At 34.1% G+C, this 20,489-nt stretch overlaps 1 protein-coding gene across 4 annotated transcripts in view; it reads right to left on the reverse strand.

The window, feature by feature from the left end:
• Nucleotides 1–1,527: 1,527 nt before the first annotated feature.
• The window catches only part of Ddr (discoidin domain-containing receptor 2), a 1,446,713-nt gene continuing 1,427,751 nt past the window's right edge, over nt 1,528–20,489 (reverse strand). For all 4 annotated transcript variants that reach the window (XM_069815692.1, XM_069815694.1, XM_069815693.1 and 1 more), the window contains one exon: nt 1,528–20,134. In XM_069815692.1, coding sequence (XP_069671793.1) covers nt 19,982–20,134 — 153 coding nt within the window. In that variant the 3' untranslated portion in view covers nt 1,528–19,981. The remainder of the gene's footprint in view (nt 20,135–20,489) is intronic.

Here is a 20,489-nt window from a genome sequence, read left to right on the forward strand (position 1 = left end):
GTGGATTTATAATGCAATGAAGCTTGTCATATACAGACAGTACAGTATTTGAAATCATACGAGGGGGATCCAGGAAATAACGACCGTTTTGTTGTAATAATTAAAAAAAAAAAACAGTATTTATTTGAAAAAAACAAAGTCTGTTACATAACTGAAGCTTCCTTTACTTCTGTACATAATCACCACCTACATTTAAACATTTGTCGTATCTGTTCACTAGCTTTAGAATTCCCGTGTTATACTCCTCTGCCACCAGTTCATTAAGCCAGGTGTTCACTGTCTTCTTCAACTCTTCATCACTTCCAAAACGCGTACCACCCAGAAAGTCTTTCAGCTTAGTGAAAAGGTGAAAATCGCTAGGAGCAAGGTCTGGACTATAGGGCGGACGATCAAAGATTTCCCAACCGAATTGATCCAGCAATTCTCGAGTTGAAGCAGCAGTGTGCGGACGGGCGTTGTCGTGAAGAAGCACAACTCCTCTCGAAAGCATTCCTCGCCTCTTGTTTTGGATGGCTCGCCGTAGTTTTCGTAAAGTCTCACAATAACGATTTGCATTGATCGTAGTGCCTTTTGGCATGAAATCCAGCAAAAGAATACCTTTGCGATCCCAAAAGACAGTAGCCATGACTTTTTGTGTTGAGAGAGTCTGTTTGAATTTTCTCGGTTTCTTGGGTGATGAGGGATGATGCCACTGACGTGATTGGCGCTTGGTCTCTGGGGTGTTGTGAGACACCCAGGTCTCAACACCAGTCACAATTTGATCAAGAAAGGCGTCTCCATCTGTGTGATATCGCATCAAGAATGTCAATGCTGAGGCCATTCTCTGAGTTTTGTGTTGGTCATTCAGTTGCCGTGGAACCCATCGTGCACAGATTTTGTGGTAGCCAAGATGTTGCGACACAATTTCACCAAGCAAAGAACGAGAAATGTCAGGAAAGGCAATATGCAATTCGTCGAGTGATGTGCGCCTGTCTTGCAAGATCCTGTCGTTCACTTTAGTCTTCAGGTCTTCTGTGATGAGTGATGGGCGTCCGGGTCGAGTTTCATCGTGGACATTTGTTCGCCCATTGTTGAACATTTCGCACCATTTTCTCACATTTCTTTCATTCATTACAGTATCACCATACACTTCTTTCAATTGCCGGTAAATTTCTGCAGGTTTCAAATGTCGGGCATTCAAAAATCGAATCACACTCCTCACCTCACAGTTGGCGGGATTATCAATCACGTCGTTCATTTTGAAGTAACACAAAATGCACAATGGCGACTTGTTGCAACCAGTACTCACAACATTATGAGAACACATGTTAAGGAAGCCAGTTGACCTTCAAACAAGGAAGGGGAGTCAGCTGCGCGGCGGGTATGCGCGAACGGTCGTTATTTCCTGGATCCCCCTCGTAATATGTAAACATGTTATTAAGAAAATAAAATAAACTATATGGTACGCATTTCACATAGAGTTTTTTTGGAGAGGTGTCCAATTAGAGAAGCTTCATTGTATAAACTGTTCAAAACAAACGCAAAGACCACCGTGCAGCAGTTTGCAACTCTTTAATTTCCATCATCTTACTTAGTAATTGATTATCACAAGTTATCTAGATAAATAATTCAGTTGACTCTAAACAATTTGGTCCAGATCAGCCAAGCCACCTCATGAACTCCATCATGATGACAAGCAAATAATAAAAAAATGGGCTATCTGTACAGTAAACACTCAAACATGCACATTTATACAAGGAATATTTACATGATTGTAACACATTGATGTACGTCAGTAGAAAGTGATATGGCTATGCATATACAGGGGAGACTTAGAATCTGTTCTTTTATTTCAATACATATCGATTACCTAGTATTTTATATCGTCAACTTGAGGCACCATACATAACATTATTTACATATTTGTTTTTTTTTTTTATTCTTGTTCACAATTACATTCTTCCTTCCCTGAAACACTTCTATAAATTTTTTGCACTCAATAGTAACTTTTAATTCCTAACTCTATTCAGTCATATCTTTACAAGCATCTTACCACTGCAGTTCCAGAACTGACATTCTGATTACACGATCAGGGTTGGAAACAATCTCTCTCAATCAAAATTTCCAAGTCATTTTGCACCTCGCTACACACACAGTAACAAAATTCTCACAAAAAATTCTGGTACCATATAACAGCAAAGTGCACAACTCAGTAAGGGTGTGAAGAATTCGCTTTCCAGAAGATAAAAACGGAACTCTATCTCTATGTATATACAATTTACTTGTACCGTAACAAGCTGCGTTGTTTTGTTTATTTTATTTTTCTTGTTATTGTATTTAATGTGATTTAATAGTAAATTTTATACAAAATATGGATATGCAAAAGTGTATCACGTATATTTATTACATTCTAATTTAAAATTCGTTTCTGATCTCAATTATATCACAAATATTTACAGTTGGATTTGGTGTGTTATTCACCTCTGTACATCACCATATGTTTGGTAAACTTCATCGAGATGAAAGTTATTATGCGCGAGTATTCATTTCACTTTTAGATGAAAAAAATGAAAAGAAGAAAAAAAAAAGAAAGAAAACACACAGGCAACTGTACTTCGGGCAAAACAAGATCGTAATTCACCACTGCCCAATCTAAATGTGTAAAATAAATATTTATTTTAAAAAATACGATTGAAATCAACAGCTTTCAAATGCTGGTACAGCATAATATACTGTAATTATTACATAAAAAAAGAAAAATTAGATTGTGTCGGTGCAACGCAATATTACTCAATTTGTTTATTGTTTCATATGGTGAATGTTTGAGCACGAAAATTACTACAGAAATTTCGATACGCAGGAAATTGTTTTTCTTTTGGTGTATGTGTGCTTCACCTTACATCGTGTCAACATCACCATAACCTTTCTGGACTCAACAAAGAAGAAGTTGTTGACTCTTCTAATACAGTCCTGACTTGGCACTTTGTGATTACATTCTCTTCCCTGTTCTGAAGACTCGACTTCGTGGATGACTGTTCATATAATTTAAGGTACGGTCACACGTCACTACTTTTGCAGCACTGCAGTACAAAAAACTGCGCAACTCTTGTACTGCGACGTGAGAACAATGGTGCAACCCGAAAAGTAGCGGCTGCCGAACCTGCTGCCCGCTACTTTTCCATGCTGCGCGCATCTTAAAAGTAGCAACGTGTGAACAGGGTTCTCAGGGTTGCAGCCGCAGCATTTTTGATATCGGTTTTGTTGAAATTTTTGCTGCGGTTGCAACCAGTGTTACCACCCAAATGTGCCAATGATACTTTTATTGTTTGGATATATTTTAATGTTAAATGTGATGAAAATAAATTATTTGTAACAGTTATTAAATACACAACACAGTCTGAGCATATTTGCTGACGATATAATTCATTTTTTTTTTATTTTCCGTAGCGTAGTTCCAAACAGGAGGGTTGCCAACATTGATTACGTGAATATGCTGTTGGTTATCATTTAAGTATATAGACGTTTTTAAAAGCTTTATAGTAAAAATAATGTCAATTTCTGAATACTAGATACGACAGAAAAGCAAATAATAGATAAGGAAGCTTTCGAATGAGTTTCTTAATAATGCGAACATAACCACAAAATGTATATTGAGAAGTCAACACGGAGATGGAAACCTGCAGCATGACTGCGGCTGCAAAAGTAGTTCCTTGTGTGTGAACAGACTCGCAACCTTCAGTTGGAACTTTTGCAGCACTCGGGTTGCGCAGCACGAAAAGTAGCGTGCAGCGCGCTGCTTTTGGCTTACGTGTGAACACGACACGCAACTTTTGCAGCTGCAGTACAAAAGTTGCGCAGCAAAAGTAGCGATGTGTGATCGTACCTTTAGCTGTTTCACCAGCACCTGACTTTGGAGAAAACATTAAGATAATGAGTTGCTTCACTGATAAAGTGGATTTATATAGTCAGAGTACTGTCAGTAGCCTAATAATACAGTACAGGCATTTAAAACATAATTACAATCTCATAAAATATCCTTGAAGTATTATAATTCACAACTGAAAATAAATTGGCGCCAAGGAGTTTTAAAGATGAAATAAGAAAGAGATGGAGCAGTGGAATTGTAGTTAAATGGAGATATCATGAAGAATAAATTTAATCCTAGCATTCATTTTTGATATTCAAATAAACAGATGTACAACAATAAGTGCACAAATAAAAAATTCCGTTGGAAATTATACATTAGGCATACATAAAAGGAAGGAATATGTAAAATGTTAACAATACAGTATTATATACCACTGTGTAAAGATGAGATTTAACGAAAATTAGATCAGATCTGAAGATTTTACGGAATATAGTTTCAGAGATTTTGACGGGGTACCTAGGCGTTAAAAAGTCAAAATTCCTTATTTGTATTTTTACATTTTGCTTCAGTAGATTTATATACAAGTGCGACAACTGATGCTTAAATGTTAAAAATTCCTTTTGAACTGATGTAATAAGATGAATACATGTATAAATAACATTGAAAATGTTAAATTTATTTATAAAGCCGAGATTAACTTATTTTAAGTCATTTCCAAGTGATTTTCTTGCAGAGTTTATATATCACAAAAGCTGTGTTTCTTAATAAGACTTAAAAAAAACTTCAGTGAAAAAGGTAAGTTATCGGTATGTAAAATTGTTGCCTTAAGTTTGAGTTACAAAACAATTAATTTTCATTATAATACGTTCAAGATTTGTTAATTATCTATTAGACTGTTTTTATAAGTCCCTTAAAAGATGAACATTACCATAAAATCGAGATATAGTATACTGGACTGCAAAAGAAATGCCGAGTCAAAATCACTATTAATTTGAAATATTATCATGTTACAAGGACTTCGCTTAGGCAACAATAGAAATAGAGATACACAGAAGGCATTGCAATAAAATGATTGTACAAATACATCTGAACTGGCCTGAATTTTCTAAAGATTTTTTATTCCATGCAAAGGAGAAATTTGAAGTTAAATGTTTCAATTAGATTAAATTTTCAGTTCTGTATCTGTATTTATAATCAAAATTTATATTTATAATAAAATTGATACTTTTTTTTGTTAATGCAATATTAAATATAACCGGCCATATATATCGATTGTAACAATGACAGCATCCATGGATAATAAGGAAGGCTGTGGAATACTACAGTGAGTTCGTTGCTCAGTTGGCCCGTTATAACATAACCTAAATAATATAAACAAGTGTTAGAAAAGTTTTAATTAGGGATGATGAAATAAACAAGAAAACTTTTAATTAAGGATGATGAAATAAAAAATAAACATGAATAATTTGAAAAGGAACAATTATTGAAAGTACAATATTCAAATTTGAATGTTTTAGTGGTCCGGCCGAGCTACGAATGCACTGTATATAAACTGCAGTTTCACTATTTTCGTGTAGTATTCTTATTAATATTGTGTAAAATAGAAGTATATGAATAATTTAAAATCAATTCATATTAAATAATAACGTGAGCATATTAAAAAACTAATCTCAGCTTTCCACCTCGCCATTTCCTAGAAAAATGATATAATTTTGTACTGGCATTTCTTTTGCAGCCCAATGTGCCATGAACTTAAATAAAACGACATAAAAGCCTAAGTTCTGTGTCTAAGCCATCATGTCTTGGAATAGCAATAGGGCGTGAGCACTAATTCAATTCCTCATGGAGGAAGAAATTTTCCATTCAGATGTTAGTTATGAACTGCATTGGTTATGCTTGATTCTAATATTCTATTAGAATGCTATTGTATAAGTGTAGAGTGACAAACGTTATTAATGATTGACTGAGGGAAGAAATATAGTCAAACACAATACATGGCATCTCGAAACAAACACCTCACTCTTCAATGTTGTACAAAATTCAACAAGCGTGCTTTATAAAACCTAACCAATTTATAAATTAAACATTGCTCATAAAATAACAAACAATAAAAGTGCATTAACCTGGTATATATCAATAAAATGACACAAATATATTATAAAAAATACAATACCAGGTTTAAAGAAAATAATTGCTCAAATACAGTAAATACACGCAACCCCATCTTTATTCATGTATAAATCAGGTACCGGTACCATAATATAATGCTTTCAATAATGCATCTTCATAGAAATTACGATAGATACTGGTACTGGTATCTACAATACAACAGTTCTATGGGAAGAATCAACCAATTAAAGCAGAGACGCAATTCAAATTGGTGATAATTTATAATTGAATGTCTATGATGGAGGAAAACCAGAACGAAATATAGCTAGGTACAGTACCATACATGAAGCATTCAATAAATAATATCTATAGCATAAAAAGACCTACTCACACATTTAAAATTATTGTTTTATATAGCCTACTCAAGACACGTCAAATTTTCCTCTTGGTTGAAAGGCCTTTAATTTAAGGCACTTTTAAAGGATCATTGCACATGTCTATCATTCAAATTATTATTTTCAGTAGGCCTCTTTCTCAGTATTAGGTAAATATTTTTTAAATGAAAGAAATAAAATAAAATATATACTTACACATTCAGATGTAAGATATCCAGTTTTTAATGTAGGCCTACTGTATCTATAAAAAATGTGGACCTGATTCATAAAATCCAGTTTGCGGTTAAATTGCTTCATTTGTTTATTTTTATAAACATAATTATATGTGATATGTCCACCATGACTAACATAACCTACAAAACATATATATCTCAGTTCACTGTTTACTGCCTTTTAAAAATATATTTAATGATATCTTGTATGACAGTGGTTTAGATCTTTCAGATACATTGCTGCCTACATTCTCTAGTACCGATAGTGTTTTATAAATAAGAACTTCCGGAGTGCAGACAAGAGTGGGAGGGGAACTACTTTCTTTTTCCGCTCACACAGAAACACAATCAATGTGTTCAGAAATAGACTTTGGGTATTCCATCGTGTCCTGGAACTTAACCCTTACAATGTTTTGGAATTACATACAGATTCCATAATTTTTTAAGAGGTATGAGATAATGAGCCCAACAGGGTAGGCGACTTCTCAGGACAAGGTGGAATACCCAAGAGTCATTTATGAAATTATTTTTTATTCGCTTCTAGATGTTCATTATTCAGTCCTTAAAATCACTAGTATAATTCATCATAGAAATAAAGAGAAATGAACTCGTTGAAATGAACAATTATACTGATCCTAATATTCAAAGGTTTCTAATGTGATGCATCATATAAATTCACAGATAAACTACATACCAGTATTGTTTCTGTTTTGCATTTCACATACCTGGCAGTAATGTTGACAGTTAGGCCTACTTCAAGAATTATGAATGCTACACTAAACGAACTGCATAGGTATCATTAGGCTTCACAGGTTTTCTTGGAATCTATGTTATGAATTAAAATAATTATATTTAATTAAATAAAGGCAATCGTTTTTAAACTCCTAACTTTACACAGATACTCTGTTAATGCTTAAGTAACAACTCTGAAAGTTTAATTCTATACTTTATAACTATAACTATGACTATAAATATGAACATAAATTGATGTGTAGTGCTGAATACCAGTACAGGTACCTGAATTTCCTCCACAGTATCCAAATCGGACTTCTGTAGCATCTCAATATTTCCCTTTGCTTGAAATAATTAAAAATAAAATATAATGATGAAGACGAGTCAATGGGGTTGCATGTAAGTTACTCATTTTTATGATGGTACAACTGAAGCGAGAAAAAATAGAACGGAAATACTTGTTGCTATTACCAATAGACAGTACTGACATGTGTACAATTCAAGAAAATCTGTAAGTGAGATCTTGTACAATAATCTAATGCTCTTATGAAATACAAGATACATCTTTAATCCTTTGAAACGTCTTTGTAAGATCACAATATTTACTAAACTGTTTATACAGATTTTTGTGCTTAGAAGATGTATTTGTTTAAATACCTCCGTTTTATTCTTTCTAATTTTAACTCGAGAAGCATGTGGAAATAGTGTATCACTCCATTCCGACACCTTCAAACAACTGTTTGCCACTTTCACAATGTTACTTGGGTACATTACAATTATATGATTACCACTATTTCCTTAAGTAAAATTTGTTGTCTATATTGTTCACGTTGTCTCAAGAAACATTTGAAAAAAGTGGCACACATCACATCTCCTTCTGGTTTCACACCAAGAGCGTCTTGCTATGAGCGTATTCCGAATCTCAGCTCTGATGGCATCAAGATGTTCCAAATTTCACCGATGGCGTCACTGATGTCGCACCGGTGCCATCAGCTTGCAGAGGTGGTGGCAGTCTCCATCAGCCGCCATCAGTGAATCTGATTGGTTCTTGTATAGGGCGGGAATTAGCAGACGAATGACATCGTGCACTGTTGTGTCATGGCGGTGTGTTCTGCTGTATTGTTTGTAATGAGCACAACGTAAAAACAATATGTTAATGGCTTATGAGCAGACATGTCAACGGACCAGTTATTACTACCGGTTCAAGAAATAAATTGTTTATGCTATCTTTTCTTTGAACGAGATGGCAGTATGGAAATTTCGCAAAATTTTGCTAGTGTAGCACAGACAACAAATTACACAGTCGCCATGACAGCCATCGATCCTTCCTGCAGTTTTGTTTCTATTTCGCTGCAGCATGACGTCATTGTTGTCCACCAGTCCGATGAGATTCGGAATACGCAGTATGGCTCCAAGTATGTCGATTTACATTTTTATGATTTTATGTTCTATTTACGAATGAATTATTTTCAAACAGTAAGTCAAATAATGCGTATTTTAGCTAACAGTGACAAATTTAATGTTGATGAACAATGTAGTACACTTTCTGACAGCAAAGCCTCATTTTCTCTGCACTGGTAGGTATCAAGTTGCAGCAAGTTCGCAATGGTTAGATAGTCTAATGTGACAGAAATTTCACAAGTTTTCAGTAAGTTGTTGTTGTTTTCTAATGCCAGGCGTTTGACAATAAAGTCATTTGACCTCTTGCACTCCAATATTTTTCAAAGATATTATCATGGCCAGCCACTGAAGCACAAATTTTGAGGTGTTCCGAATCCATTTCTTGGTTTCAGTTGCACAATGGGCAGTTAGGGGACTGATATATTCCAATTCTTTGCAGGTGTTTGGCCAAACAATCATGGCCTGTTGCCAATCTAAATGCAGCTACAGACGATTTTCGTGGTAAATCGGGAATTAACTGTGGATTTTGATGCAGAGAGTTCCATTTTTTCCCTTGAGAATGTGTTATCAAATTTTGTTTGTTGAAGGCTGCAAAAGGGTATCTGTGGATACAGGGGGGAGAGCCATTAATCCTTCCCATTGAAGGCTGTAAGGAACCAACCTGGACAAGTACCCAACGTCCCATCCCTACCTTCCCGTGGTGCAGCTGTTAGTAAGCATAATTTTACAAGCTGAACTAAAGGGATGGGCTACTCATCAATTAGCACTGGTCAGCGTGATGAGTTAATGACTGAATTGGGTATAATTTTCCTCTATTCAATACCTAATTCCCTCTTTACCCTTTCCTATCCAGTCCTCTGACTGAACTCTTACTTTCTTCGACCCCGACGGCATTAGAGCATTCGAGGCCTAGGGGTTCATTTCCCTTTCCTTCCTCCTCTTTCTACTTTTCTGTTCCTAGTGCTGACCTGCTATGGCACTAAAATCGTCCGCCAGTGGCTTAAGGAGGGAAAGCTGGTGATCAACAAGATCTCCCAGCTAGGTCCAATGGACCCGTCGACCAACAGCAGGTGTGGTCCTCCAGACATTCTGGGGATTGTGTGTGAATGAAGTAGCCACCAAAACGTTAAAATATGGTGTTCACTTAAATCGGCTACAACTTTCCATTTAACCACTCCAATATGAAATGAGTTTTCAGTAAGTTAGTGTGACTAAATTAAGTAAAAAAATTAATTAATAATGAGAAGTAAAAATCATTACATTCCATCAGAACGATATATTATACCATTAGTACTTACACAAATACATGTAGTCCTTCAATTCAGCACTGGGTAGGAAAGAGCTGGGATACAAATATTAGAAGTGGGATGCTGCATTTTGTACAGAAACACTGGGAACTCGCAACGAGCAAAATTAATTGTTTCTTTACCACTTATCAGTCTGAAAAAATGTTATTCTTCTTTATAATTTATAGAAACTTTCAATTTCTGTACATTTTATAAAAAAATTCTGTATAAGATGTTTGCCAGAGAAGTGGTATTTTATGTAAAATATGTAGGCTAGATAGTAACTATATTCACAATGATACATTATAATGTTCACTCAGTAGGCCTACTTTACTTTGGATGCAAAAGATCTTCCACTTTCATTCTGGAAGACACCTTTCTATGATAATGAAGAATACAGAAATTATGTTCCAATTTTACTCTTAACTTTATAATAACAATTACAATAATTTTCTGATATTAGTGTTCATACTTTCTGTGTAAAATAAAATCTGTCTTTCAGGTATAGCTGACTTAAATAATTTCAAGGGAAAAATTGTTCTGGAGCCAGGCATCGAACCCGAGACCTTTGGCTGAGCGCACCAATGCTCTATCAACTGAGTCAGCTTTACAGGGAACTATACCTGAAAGCAGATTTGTATAATACACGTGACTTTTTGTTAACAGAAAACCACCAATTTTTCACACAGAAAAAGAGTGCACTGAATATTGGGTTTCTGATGTCTTGTCAACTCACTTGAGGTACCGGTATGTGAATAAAAAGGGAATAATTGAACCGGAGTATGGTAACGTTCCTGGGTAGCTCAGTCGGTAGAGCATTGGCGCTCACCCAAAGGTCCCGGATTCGATGCCCAGCCCAAAACAATTTTTCCCTTGAAATTATTTCCGTGTAGAAGTTTCCTTGTAGTTTTTCATTTTATTTCCGAAGAGAAAGTTCTTTCTAATAGCTAATGTGTATCTAGCATTAAATAATATATATCACTTCACATTAGTTACATGTTTTAGAATAAAAATTTATATCAAAATATACAAAAATTATTTGGAAGTCATTAAAATTTACTGCTCAAATGCGAGAATACCTGCTTAAATTACCACACCTGTTTAATTTCCAGGAAGTTTATTAACAAATTATGAATCATCGAAATAAGATAACCATGTTGAACTTGACGGCAACAAGATACCTGGATTCGTTATTTAAACATATTTAACCCCCTTTATCATCACGTATCATTATAATAAAAGACACTGTGTAAGAACCGTAAAGTCCTCAGCCTTTTACAGTATACTTAAAAAATAACGTACGTAATTAAAAACATTCATGATATACCATAATGAATGCAAAATATCACAGCAGAAACAACACAATCTATGTGAATTCTAAATAGCAATTTAAAAACTCACCAGTAACATTAGGAACTTAAAGATTTATAAGTATAAGAAAATTTGACACATGTTTTATAAATCTTTTGAATGACTCCTTGAAGCATATGAAATATTAGACATCGATAGTATTATTAGAATATTATTTGTTAAATACTTCAATTGCATAGTGTTATGGTAAACATTTGGATATAAGATAAAATAGAAGACTTGACAAGAAATGTATTGTTCACATTTCTGGGAACATATATCGATACCGTATTCCGTTCTGTGTCTTGCCTCTCAGTAGAGCTTTTGAACACTAAAATTCTTCTGCTAATTTTGTATATTGTGTGTTCCTGATCAGTATTTTATTATTGAGAGACATCTGTTTTCTCCACAATTTTCAAGGAAGACACTTAAAGGTATAGCGTAGCACAATTAAAAGACAAGTACATCTCATTATTTACGTGCTTTCGAAGTGATACTAACACCACAAGCGCTGTAATTCCAAATATCATATTGAGAAGAAAGTTAGTGTTTAATAGGATAAACTTCCATTTGCAATACCGATTTACAGGTATGTTGATAGTTCTTTTATTGTCTACAAGTTTCTGTTACTAAGATAGTTTTCCCTTATGACACAAAATTCTAGATTGATCCATTTTAGCTCTTTCCATTATTTTTCCTGTTATATTCTTACACAACTCAAAACAGAGTGCAGTGTTACAATTTAGAAGTATTGGCAGTGAATTTTACTAAATAAATTCACACCAAAGTTAACGAACAGCAGAGAAATTTGGAATATTTCACTGACTCTTCCTCTGATATATGAATTAAAATTTAGTATCATTCTTTATATAGTAAAACCCCGATAAGACGCTGTTCAAGAGACCGCGTGTAAACCGCGTATTAACCGGGACCACGTATTAGACAGGTATACTAATTTTGACTTATATACAGTATCTATTAGCATTTTTCTTTATTAAAATACATGATTCATGAAAGGTAATATAGTATTACTCCATTATGTCATTACTGTACTCTACGTGAAATGCATTTACAATATGTACTGTACCGGTATTTAATTCTTTCGGAAAAAAAAAAAGTCATTTATAGGTTGTTTGCCGTGTGCGTGTTCTTCAAGTCCTCATGTTTACCACACTTCAGTTTCCTGCGATTATATCCTCCCGACGACGTCGCAACTGTAGTCGCTATTTTTTATTATCGTTCTTATGTCGATGATGGGATTCCTAATGCATCAGAGAGTTGTTTCTGAGTAAGAGTACTGTTCTCATCGTACTCTCGTAAGATTTCCAATTTTTCCGACACAGAAAGCGCTTTTCGTTTAACACTCATTGTAATGACATTCACAGACACTTCAATACACTAAAGGACAACAAACTGCCCAGCAAAAATTTCCAGAATTTTATTACGGCCAAGTGAGGAATGCTGTTTGAGAGAGAGGGTTAGCAAGAGGGTGAGGTATTGTAACTGTATGTAGGCTTTAACCACGCAGATAAGGAGTCGAATAAGAGAGCGTAACAAGAGGGTGGGGTATACTAAGGTATGAAGTATGAAGGTTTAAATGTGCAGGTAAAGGGTCAATACCAATACTTTTCATGTTAATGGCACCAGTGAGTTCAGTGACCAAGATGTTTCATTGCTGTTACAGTACATTGCTGAAAATTATATCGAAAATATTCCACAAAATCAGCGTATTATGAGGGGCTTGAGCGCAACAAATGGGGTATTTTATAAAGGTGTTATATATGAAATGTGCAGGGACCAGACAAAAAAAGTGTATTACACGGGATAGCGTAATAAGCGGGCGCGTCTTATCGAGGTTTTACTGTATTTCATGTAAATTTAGAATTTATTAAAGCCCATGGTACTTCATCAATGTTCTAGATACATCCAAAAGTATTTTCTTTTGGACGCTATTTTTTTTTTACAAGTTCTCTGTCGTAAGTACTTCAATCCATTTTTAGTACTACACATGACAGTTTTTCTTTACATAATGTAGTACATACAATACCGTTTGAGATTAAGAGGGTTAAATATCATGCAATATTATAAATAGGCCTAAGTAATCATAGTGATTGACAATTAATTTTATTTTTGCTATAGGAAAATTAAAAGAACTTTGAAAGTTGTACATGTTTTGCCACAAGTTTAGTAGGTTTATGAAGAGTTGATTTGCTGATTAAATGTAATTATGTAGTTTAGTAATGCTCCGTAACTCAACATAACAGCAATATTACTTAAATAAAAGTCAGTATTGTAATTACATTGATACCATCTATATTGTTTGACTCTAAGACAGAAGGCACAGCGATTGCTTTAGTGATGTACATATTATATAATCATCTGGAAAACGAAGACCAGTGGCATAACAAGAATTTCTGAGGCTGCTGGGTAAAATCTTACTTCGCGGTCTCTTGCATTTCTATGTACAATATAACTTTCTGTTCACAGGCTTTATTTCGTCTTTGCCTCAGTTTTATTGATTTTTTTTTACTAGTGCCGGTATTTACGTTTACTTTCGTTCTAGGTTCTGTGGATATAGATGAATCATATGAATATGATGTGTAGCATTTATTTCTTTGTAATACAATGAGTAGGTATAGTCAAATACACGACAGCATTGCAAATATGTTTTAAAAATATTAAAAACAAAATATTATATGGAGTTCAATCTCTGCATAAAATTATAGAATTAACAGCTTGTTATAATATTTCTATAATAGGCCTAACCAGAATTTATAACGTAAAATATTGATCGATTAAAATTTTAATGACTTTAGAAGCCTTTCAACCACACGTAACCTTTCAGTAAAACATCATAGTTGTGACTGTGTTTATTATTATTATTTTTTTAAATATTAAAGAATATATCATTTCACCTCATCTCGCCAAGAAATTGTGTAACTCTTGACTTATTGCATAACTTAAGCTTCAATGCTGATGTATGATGTATGGAATATAATAAATGAAATGAAAAAAGTGAAAGAATATATAGGCCTATACATCTTGATTACACAACTTTTAACACTATATCACTTCGGAAAACGTAGCTATTATTTGTCTTTCTTGTGTTAAATTTTATATTACCTTGTTAACATGTTTCAGAGTTCTGATGATGGCCAATAGCAGGCTCAAACATGTTAACAAGGTAATATAAAATTTAACACAAGAAAGACAAATAATACGTTTTCTGAAAAAAATATATTGGCGAACAAAGTCGACTTAGGCTTCTGGACTGATATCATCTTAATAACTGACACTCATTTAGAATAAACATCACAACACGACTATAAATTTAATGATATAATCATTATTTATATTTATAGCAGAGCATATATTATGTTTCTACTTTAAGAAATAAAGTACATATACTTGTTTTTTTGAAAGATGGGACATGACAGGAGCATTGCGATCGGAAAAACAACTGAATGTCACATAGTGTGGTAGGCCTGTTGCTATGGTAACAACGGTAGAGTTGCCAAACTTACAGTTCGCACATGGCGAGTGCTTAATAGCTCTCTTGGCAACATTTATTGTGAACACTATGATAGCATTGTACGTTTCATGTTTGATTCTCTGCCGATTTTTGTATTGTTTTCTTACCTTCACATCAATTGTCAATGAATGTTTTAACGTCAGCCATCTTAATGACAGTTGCTAGCTTCCACCAGCTGGCAGCGTGGTAGTCCATATTGGCAACATAGCACTGTAGTTCCAAGCTCGGCCGCTTAACTGTCATGTCCCATCTTTCAAAAAAACAAGTATAGGCTACATACCGGTACCGTTTATTTGAGCTTTCTTTTGTTTGCTTCATTTCATCGGTTGTTATTGATACACCAGTCATTACAATTTGGTGTAGAGTGGTTGTATTTAAAAAATAAACATTAAAGGAAATAGGCCTATGACCAGTAATGTACAAGAAGACTATATGTGTGTACGCAACATATTTGCTTCTTTGTGAATATGCTCCTTCCATATGACCAAGGCTGTCACATACCGGTACCAGCAAGCAGAACAATTCTGAATACCGGATGCTATGCGAAAACACTGAACCGGTTGTAAATTATTACGTCATTATAGTGTATTAAATTAAATCTCCGAGATTTTAAAATAACTTCATTCAGGTCCCTTTTCTCCTAGAATAGGCTTTACACAATGTACAGTATAATAAAATAAAAGAAATATTTAAATAATGAGAATGATATTAATAGATTTGTTCCAGCACGGTTCAGAATCGATTCTAAACTGTCCGCTCAATGTGTGTTCTAACAAAACTAGAACTGATACTGCGCAGATGGTTTAACCTGAAGTTATGGTTAAAATGCTTAGAGACTGGGCAGGTTAAAACGAAAAAAAGTCATCATGAGTGATTTGGAAGGTGATAGTGATATATTTTACAAGAATTAAGTTCGGAAGCTGAATATAATTTTAATATGAGAAGAAACTCCAATGGCCATGAAAGAGGAGTTCAAGAATCGTTCCAACAACGTAAAATCCCAAACTAGTTCTGACACAACTGGCACATGCGTCGAAAGAAGTTCATTATCAGTTAGGAACGCATTCCGAATTGCTTGCTGGAACACACTTATTGTGTTATTGCCGTGCTCTCATGGTTAACATTCGGCAGGTCTTTGTGTGGCCTCGTGCATAACATTCGGCAGGTCTTTGAAATTTAATTGTATTATTGTTTTCAGTTTCTTATGTCGCCGCTCCAATCACTTGCCTCAATTTCAATACTGCAACCAATAAGCTGCTTCCTACTTGTCTAATCCACGTGGACTAAAACCGAGGTTGCAATGTCTTGTGCTGAGGACGAACATTAAGGTATGTGATTAAAAATTATTATTAAAGAGTTATTATTAAGAGTTAAGAATGTCAACGTATTCGTATATGAAATAATAATAATAATAATAATAATAATAATAATAATAATAATAATAATAATAATAATAATAATAATAATAGCCATTTAACAATATAACAAACTAGTGCTTATTCTTATGGAGGAAGTAGACGTGACAACGTGACGCTTAGAGTGAAACCTACAGAGCAACAATCGGTCAGCAAAATTATGTTTTAAAAGCACACCGCACGTTATTGTATGATGCCGACATGTTAAGCATGAGGCCGCGGCGATATTATCTGTTTACTTCCAGTACTGACATTAAAAAAAATAATAATAATTTTATTGATAAAGGTGTGTACTGCAAATCATACATTCGTGGTATTTTGGTAAGTAATGCATAATTTGAAATAAATATTAAATACTTCAACCAAAAACTGTTAAAAAGAATAGAAAGGGGTATAAATTCATACTACATGACGGGGCTTTACAACGTATCTTACTCTGAAATGTCATATTTTTTTCTTTATCGATACTTTGTACACTGAAACTACCCTCCATGATGACTAATACAGAGTTGAAAATTTGTTTTCATAAGTCTAGTACGAGCCTAGGATGAAATTAATTTAAGAGAGGCCTAAATGTTTTGAAAATTAACTATTAAGCTTGTTTCTACTTTATTAGCATCACAACATCACAAGCAGCCATCAGAAATTTATGTTCAAGAAAGAGTTAAAAAAAATCATTCTTGGAAGCGATTTCACTGTTTTAATTGACGATTCATAATGAACACTTGAACACCAATGAACAAATTCAGTTTTCCGTGAGGCACAAATATTCTCACAACTGCTCCCACTCCATCACACTAGCAGCTATGACTGAGCTGTGTAGCACTGTTCTCCCTATGGATACGAATGGCATTTCCAATTCTAAAATTCTAACGTCTTTTATTTCATATTTTGAGCGCATTCATGACTGAACTCCACCAACCACCACTGATTGTCTGCGAAACAATATTACACGTATGCTCTAACCCTCTTAATCTCAATGTACCACTGCACCTCAAGAACTATGCAGAGTTTGCAATTTATTTTAGCTGAATTTGAGAGCTGAAATTAATGTATTACGAAATAAATGACAGACCATGTAAATGAACGTTGCAACAATAGATATGGTATAGTACATTACTTCATAGTTTATCATTTTCTAGTTTCTTATTTATATAGACTGACCATAATTCCTTCTGACAAAAACAGGACAGGAAAGCAACGAATTACGTTGTTAAAAAAATGATTAAAAATGTTTTGTCTGATAAAATGTTTCTACATCAAACAGGATCAAATAATCTAATTGGATTAAATACAAATATTAATAAAATTATATTTCATCCATATTTTACAATACTTACTTACTTACTTACTGGCTTTTAAGGAACCCGGAGGTTCATTGCCACCCTTACATAAGCCCGCCATTGGTCCCTATCCTGAGCAAGATTAATTCATTCTCTATCATCATATCCCACCTCCCACAAATCCATTTTAATATTATCTTCCCATCTACGTCTCGGCCCACATTTTACAATAATTAAATAAATTGTAGGATTAGTTATTTTAATTTGAACTTAAATAGCTAATCTTAACAAAACATGTACCTACACAAAACTTTAGCTTGATTTAGCTGCATTTCACCACAATCATAACATGAGTATTTTTTGTATGATCTTACTTTACATAACAAATTTTGAGTTTTGAGTACCTTGTCATAAAACCTATCACACTCGTTGCCAGAATTTTGTCTTACAATTAGCATAGCTCTCAGTGCTTCAACACTTAATGGAAATTTCTCCTTCGACCATATAATATTCATGACATAAAATATTCTTTCAACTGAAGCTGTACTTCCTGGCAGTAGGAGAATACATTCTTCTACATAACAAAAATCTTGAAAATGTAGGTATTTTTCATTAATTAAAAAAATGTGCACCTATCCATTAGATAAAGCAATATTAATTTTAGGTTATGATTGACCAATACCCCTGATCATAATATAGGCCTATAACAGATTAATCATCCTCATGTTAAAATTGGTAACATGTGGAAGAGAACAACCATCAAGATCACCACCGCTAGATGGAAGTACAGTTGTTTCATGCAATTCAAATGAGAGCTATAACGTAATTTCTTATGTAGCAGCTAGATGGCAGCATAGTGAAAATGAAAAAAGTTATTACCGTCAAAGCCTAGAAGACTGAGCAATCTGTTATATAGGTATGTGGGGTCAATACTTAACCATATTTTAATTTCAAAATATTTATTATAAAAAAAAATGAAACAAATGTGACATTTTAATAAAATGATGGGATGACTGGGACATAGGAAAATAACGGTACTGTCCTGTTCAAAATGGTATATATGGTCAGCCTATATTTCTATAAATATGGTATACACATTTTAATAAATATATGTTTATTTATGCCATGAAACGTGTTTCAATTCCGTGGACGTTTCAGGGTTAATTATGAATTAACTAGCATTTCTTAAACATAAATTTTATTTGCACAAGTAAGAAAGTAATACTACTATTTTAGTTTATATAACAATGAGAACAATATACTGTTATGTTCGAAGTGAAACTTCCTGCTTGTAGCTGTGTAAATATATCAGGAAGCAATGATTAATTTTGGACCGAGAAATTAAAAAAAATATTGCGTATATATTGAAAAGAAGAAAAATGTATATAGGCCTATTGTGTTATTTTTCCTTAGCACTAAAGAATACGGTATATTTTATCATTCTGTCACTGTTAAATTAAACATATCAAAGAAAATTGTAATTTTAAGTTACGGTACACAGAGAAATTAGTGTACATTAACCTCAAAGTTTCATATGATAAAGCACGGTAACAGGTTAAGTATAACAGCATGAATTGGTCAGATACCAACCATCACGACAGCTTACATTTCCAAAGTTCAGTCATAACCCTGGACCTGCTGAAAATCTTCTCAAGCCAGTGGGAAAGTACTGCACATTACAAATATTTGTGCAAGAAGAAAACGAAGGCTTGACTGTTCACGCTACAACTACAATAATAACTTTCATTTGCGTATATAAAGACAGTTCATTTCATTAACACCATCTGTTAGAAAATTAAAACTCAAAAAGATAATCCATCTATGATTGTATGATTTATTGTTTAAAATGGGCCTCGCCCCAGGCAGCCCAATGTATTGTCATGCCACTGGATAGAGGGTAAGAGGAAGTATAACAAAGCAATTAGATGATAGAACTGTGCAATCACCACCGCTTTACAGAAACAAACACCTATCCTTGCTGTCTCACTTCGTTTTGCCACCACTCGAACCGTAGGCCTGATGGTGCTACATATTATCATCAAGTAGGCACATGCACTCATCTGAACCGAGATGATATAATTGCAAAATGGGGTTATTTATGTATATTTCACTTTCCACTGTTAAAAACATTCAAAATAGTGTGGTTGTGTGAATCTGTGCCATATCAACATGTGGTGAAAAGTAATAGATACGTCTGCTAGATTTAATGGGGAAAAAACTCTTATTTGTTTATTTTAACGAAGTATGTAAAAAAATTAAGTCTGTAATGTCCACATTTATTGCTCTTAAAGTACTATATTGACACAGGCAAGTTTTCTCTCTGCTGGCAGTCACTCGCGCCACAAGACAAATACTGTACCACCGACTCTCACGTAATTGTGAAGATTTCACACATCCTGTAAAACGCCCTTACGCCGTGTCAGTCCATCTCTGGTTTGTAGCCAAGGTTTTTTCGTTGAAGGAAAAGGTGAATCTCTCTGAAGTTGGGTCTGTCCGACTCATTTCTCTGCCAACACTCGCACATCAGGTCGTAGATCTCCTTCGGGCAGTTTATCGGAACTGGTAGGTACAGCTAGAAAACAAACACATTTGTGTACAAGTCAAAAGAAAGTATATGTACTAAATTGTCAAGGGTAATTTTTGTTTTTAGGAAGTTAAAGCCATTGGTTTCAACAGAAACTCTCAGACAGGTATATTTTGCACTGTTTGAATCTCACATTAACTATGGAATTCATATATGGGGAAGTGCAATAGGAGTCAATGGCATCTTATTACTACAAAAAAAGAGCACTGAAGGTAATATTCAATAAAAATACCAAGGAATCATGTAGACCACTATTTCCAGAGTTAAAGGTAATAGCAGTTTACAATCTATTCATTTACAGAACCTTGATATTCCTTAGATCGAACATAGATCTTTATCAGAC

This window comes from Periplaneta americana, chromosome 17 (genome assembly GCF_040183065.1).
Source record: "Periplaneta americana isolate PAMFEO1 chromosome 17, P.americana_PAMFEO1_priV1, whole genome shotgun sequence".
Taxonomy (NCBI): domain Eukaryota; kingdom Metazoa; phylum Arthropoda; class Insecta; order Blattodea; family Blattidae; genus Periplaneta; species Periplaneta americana.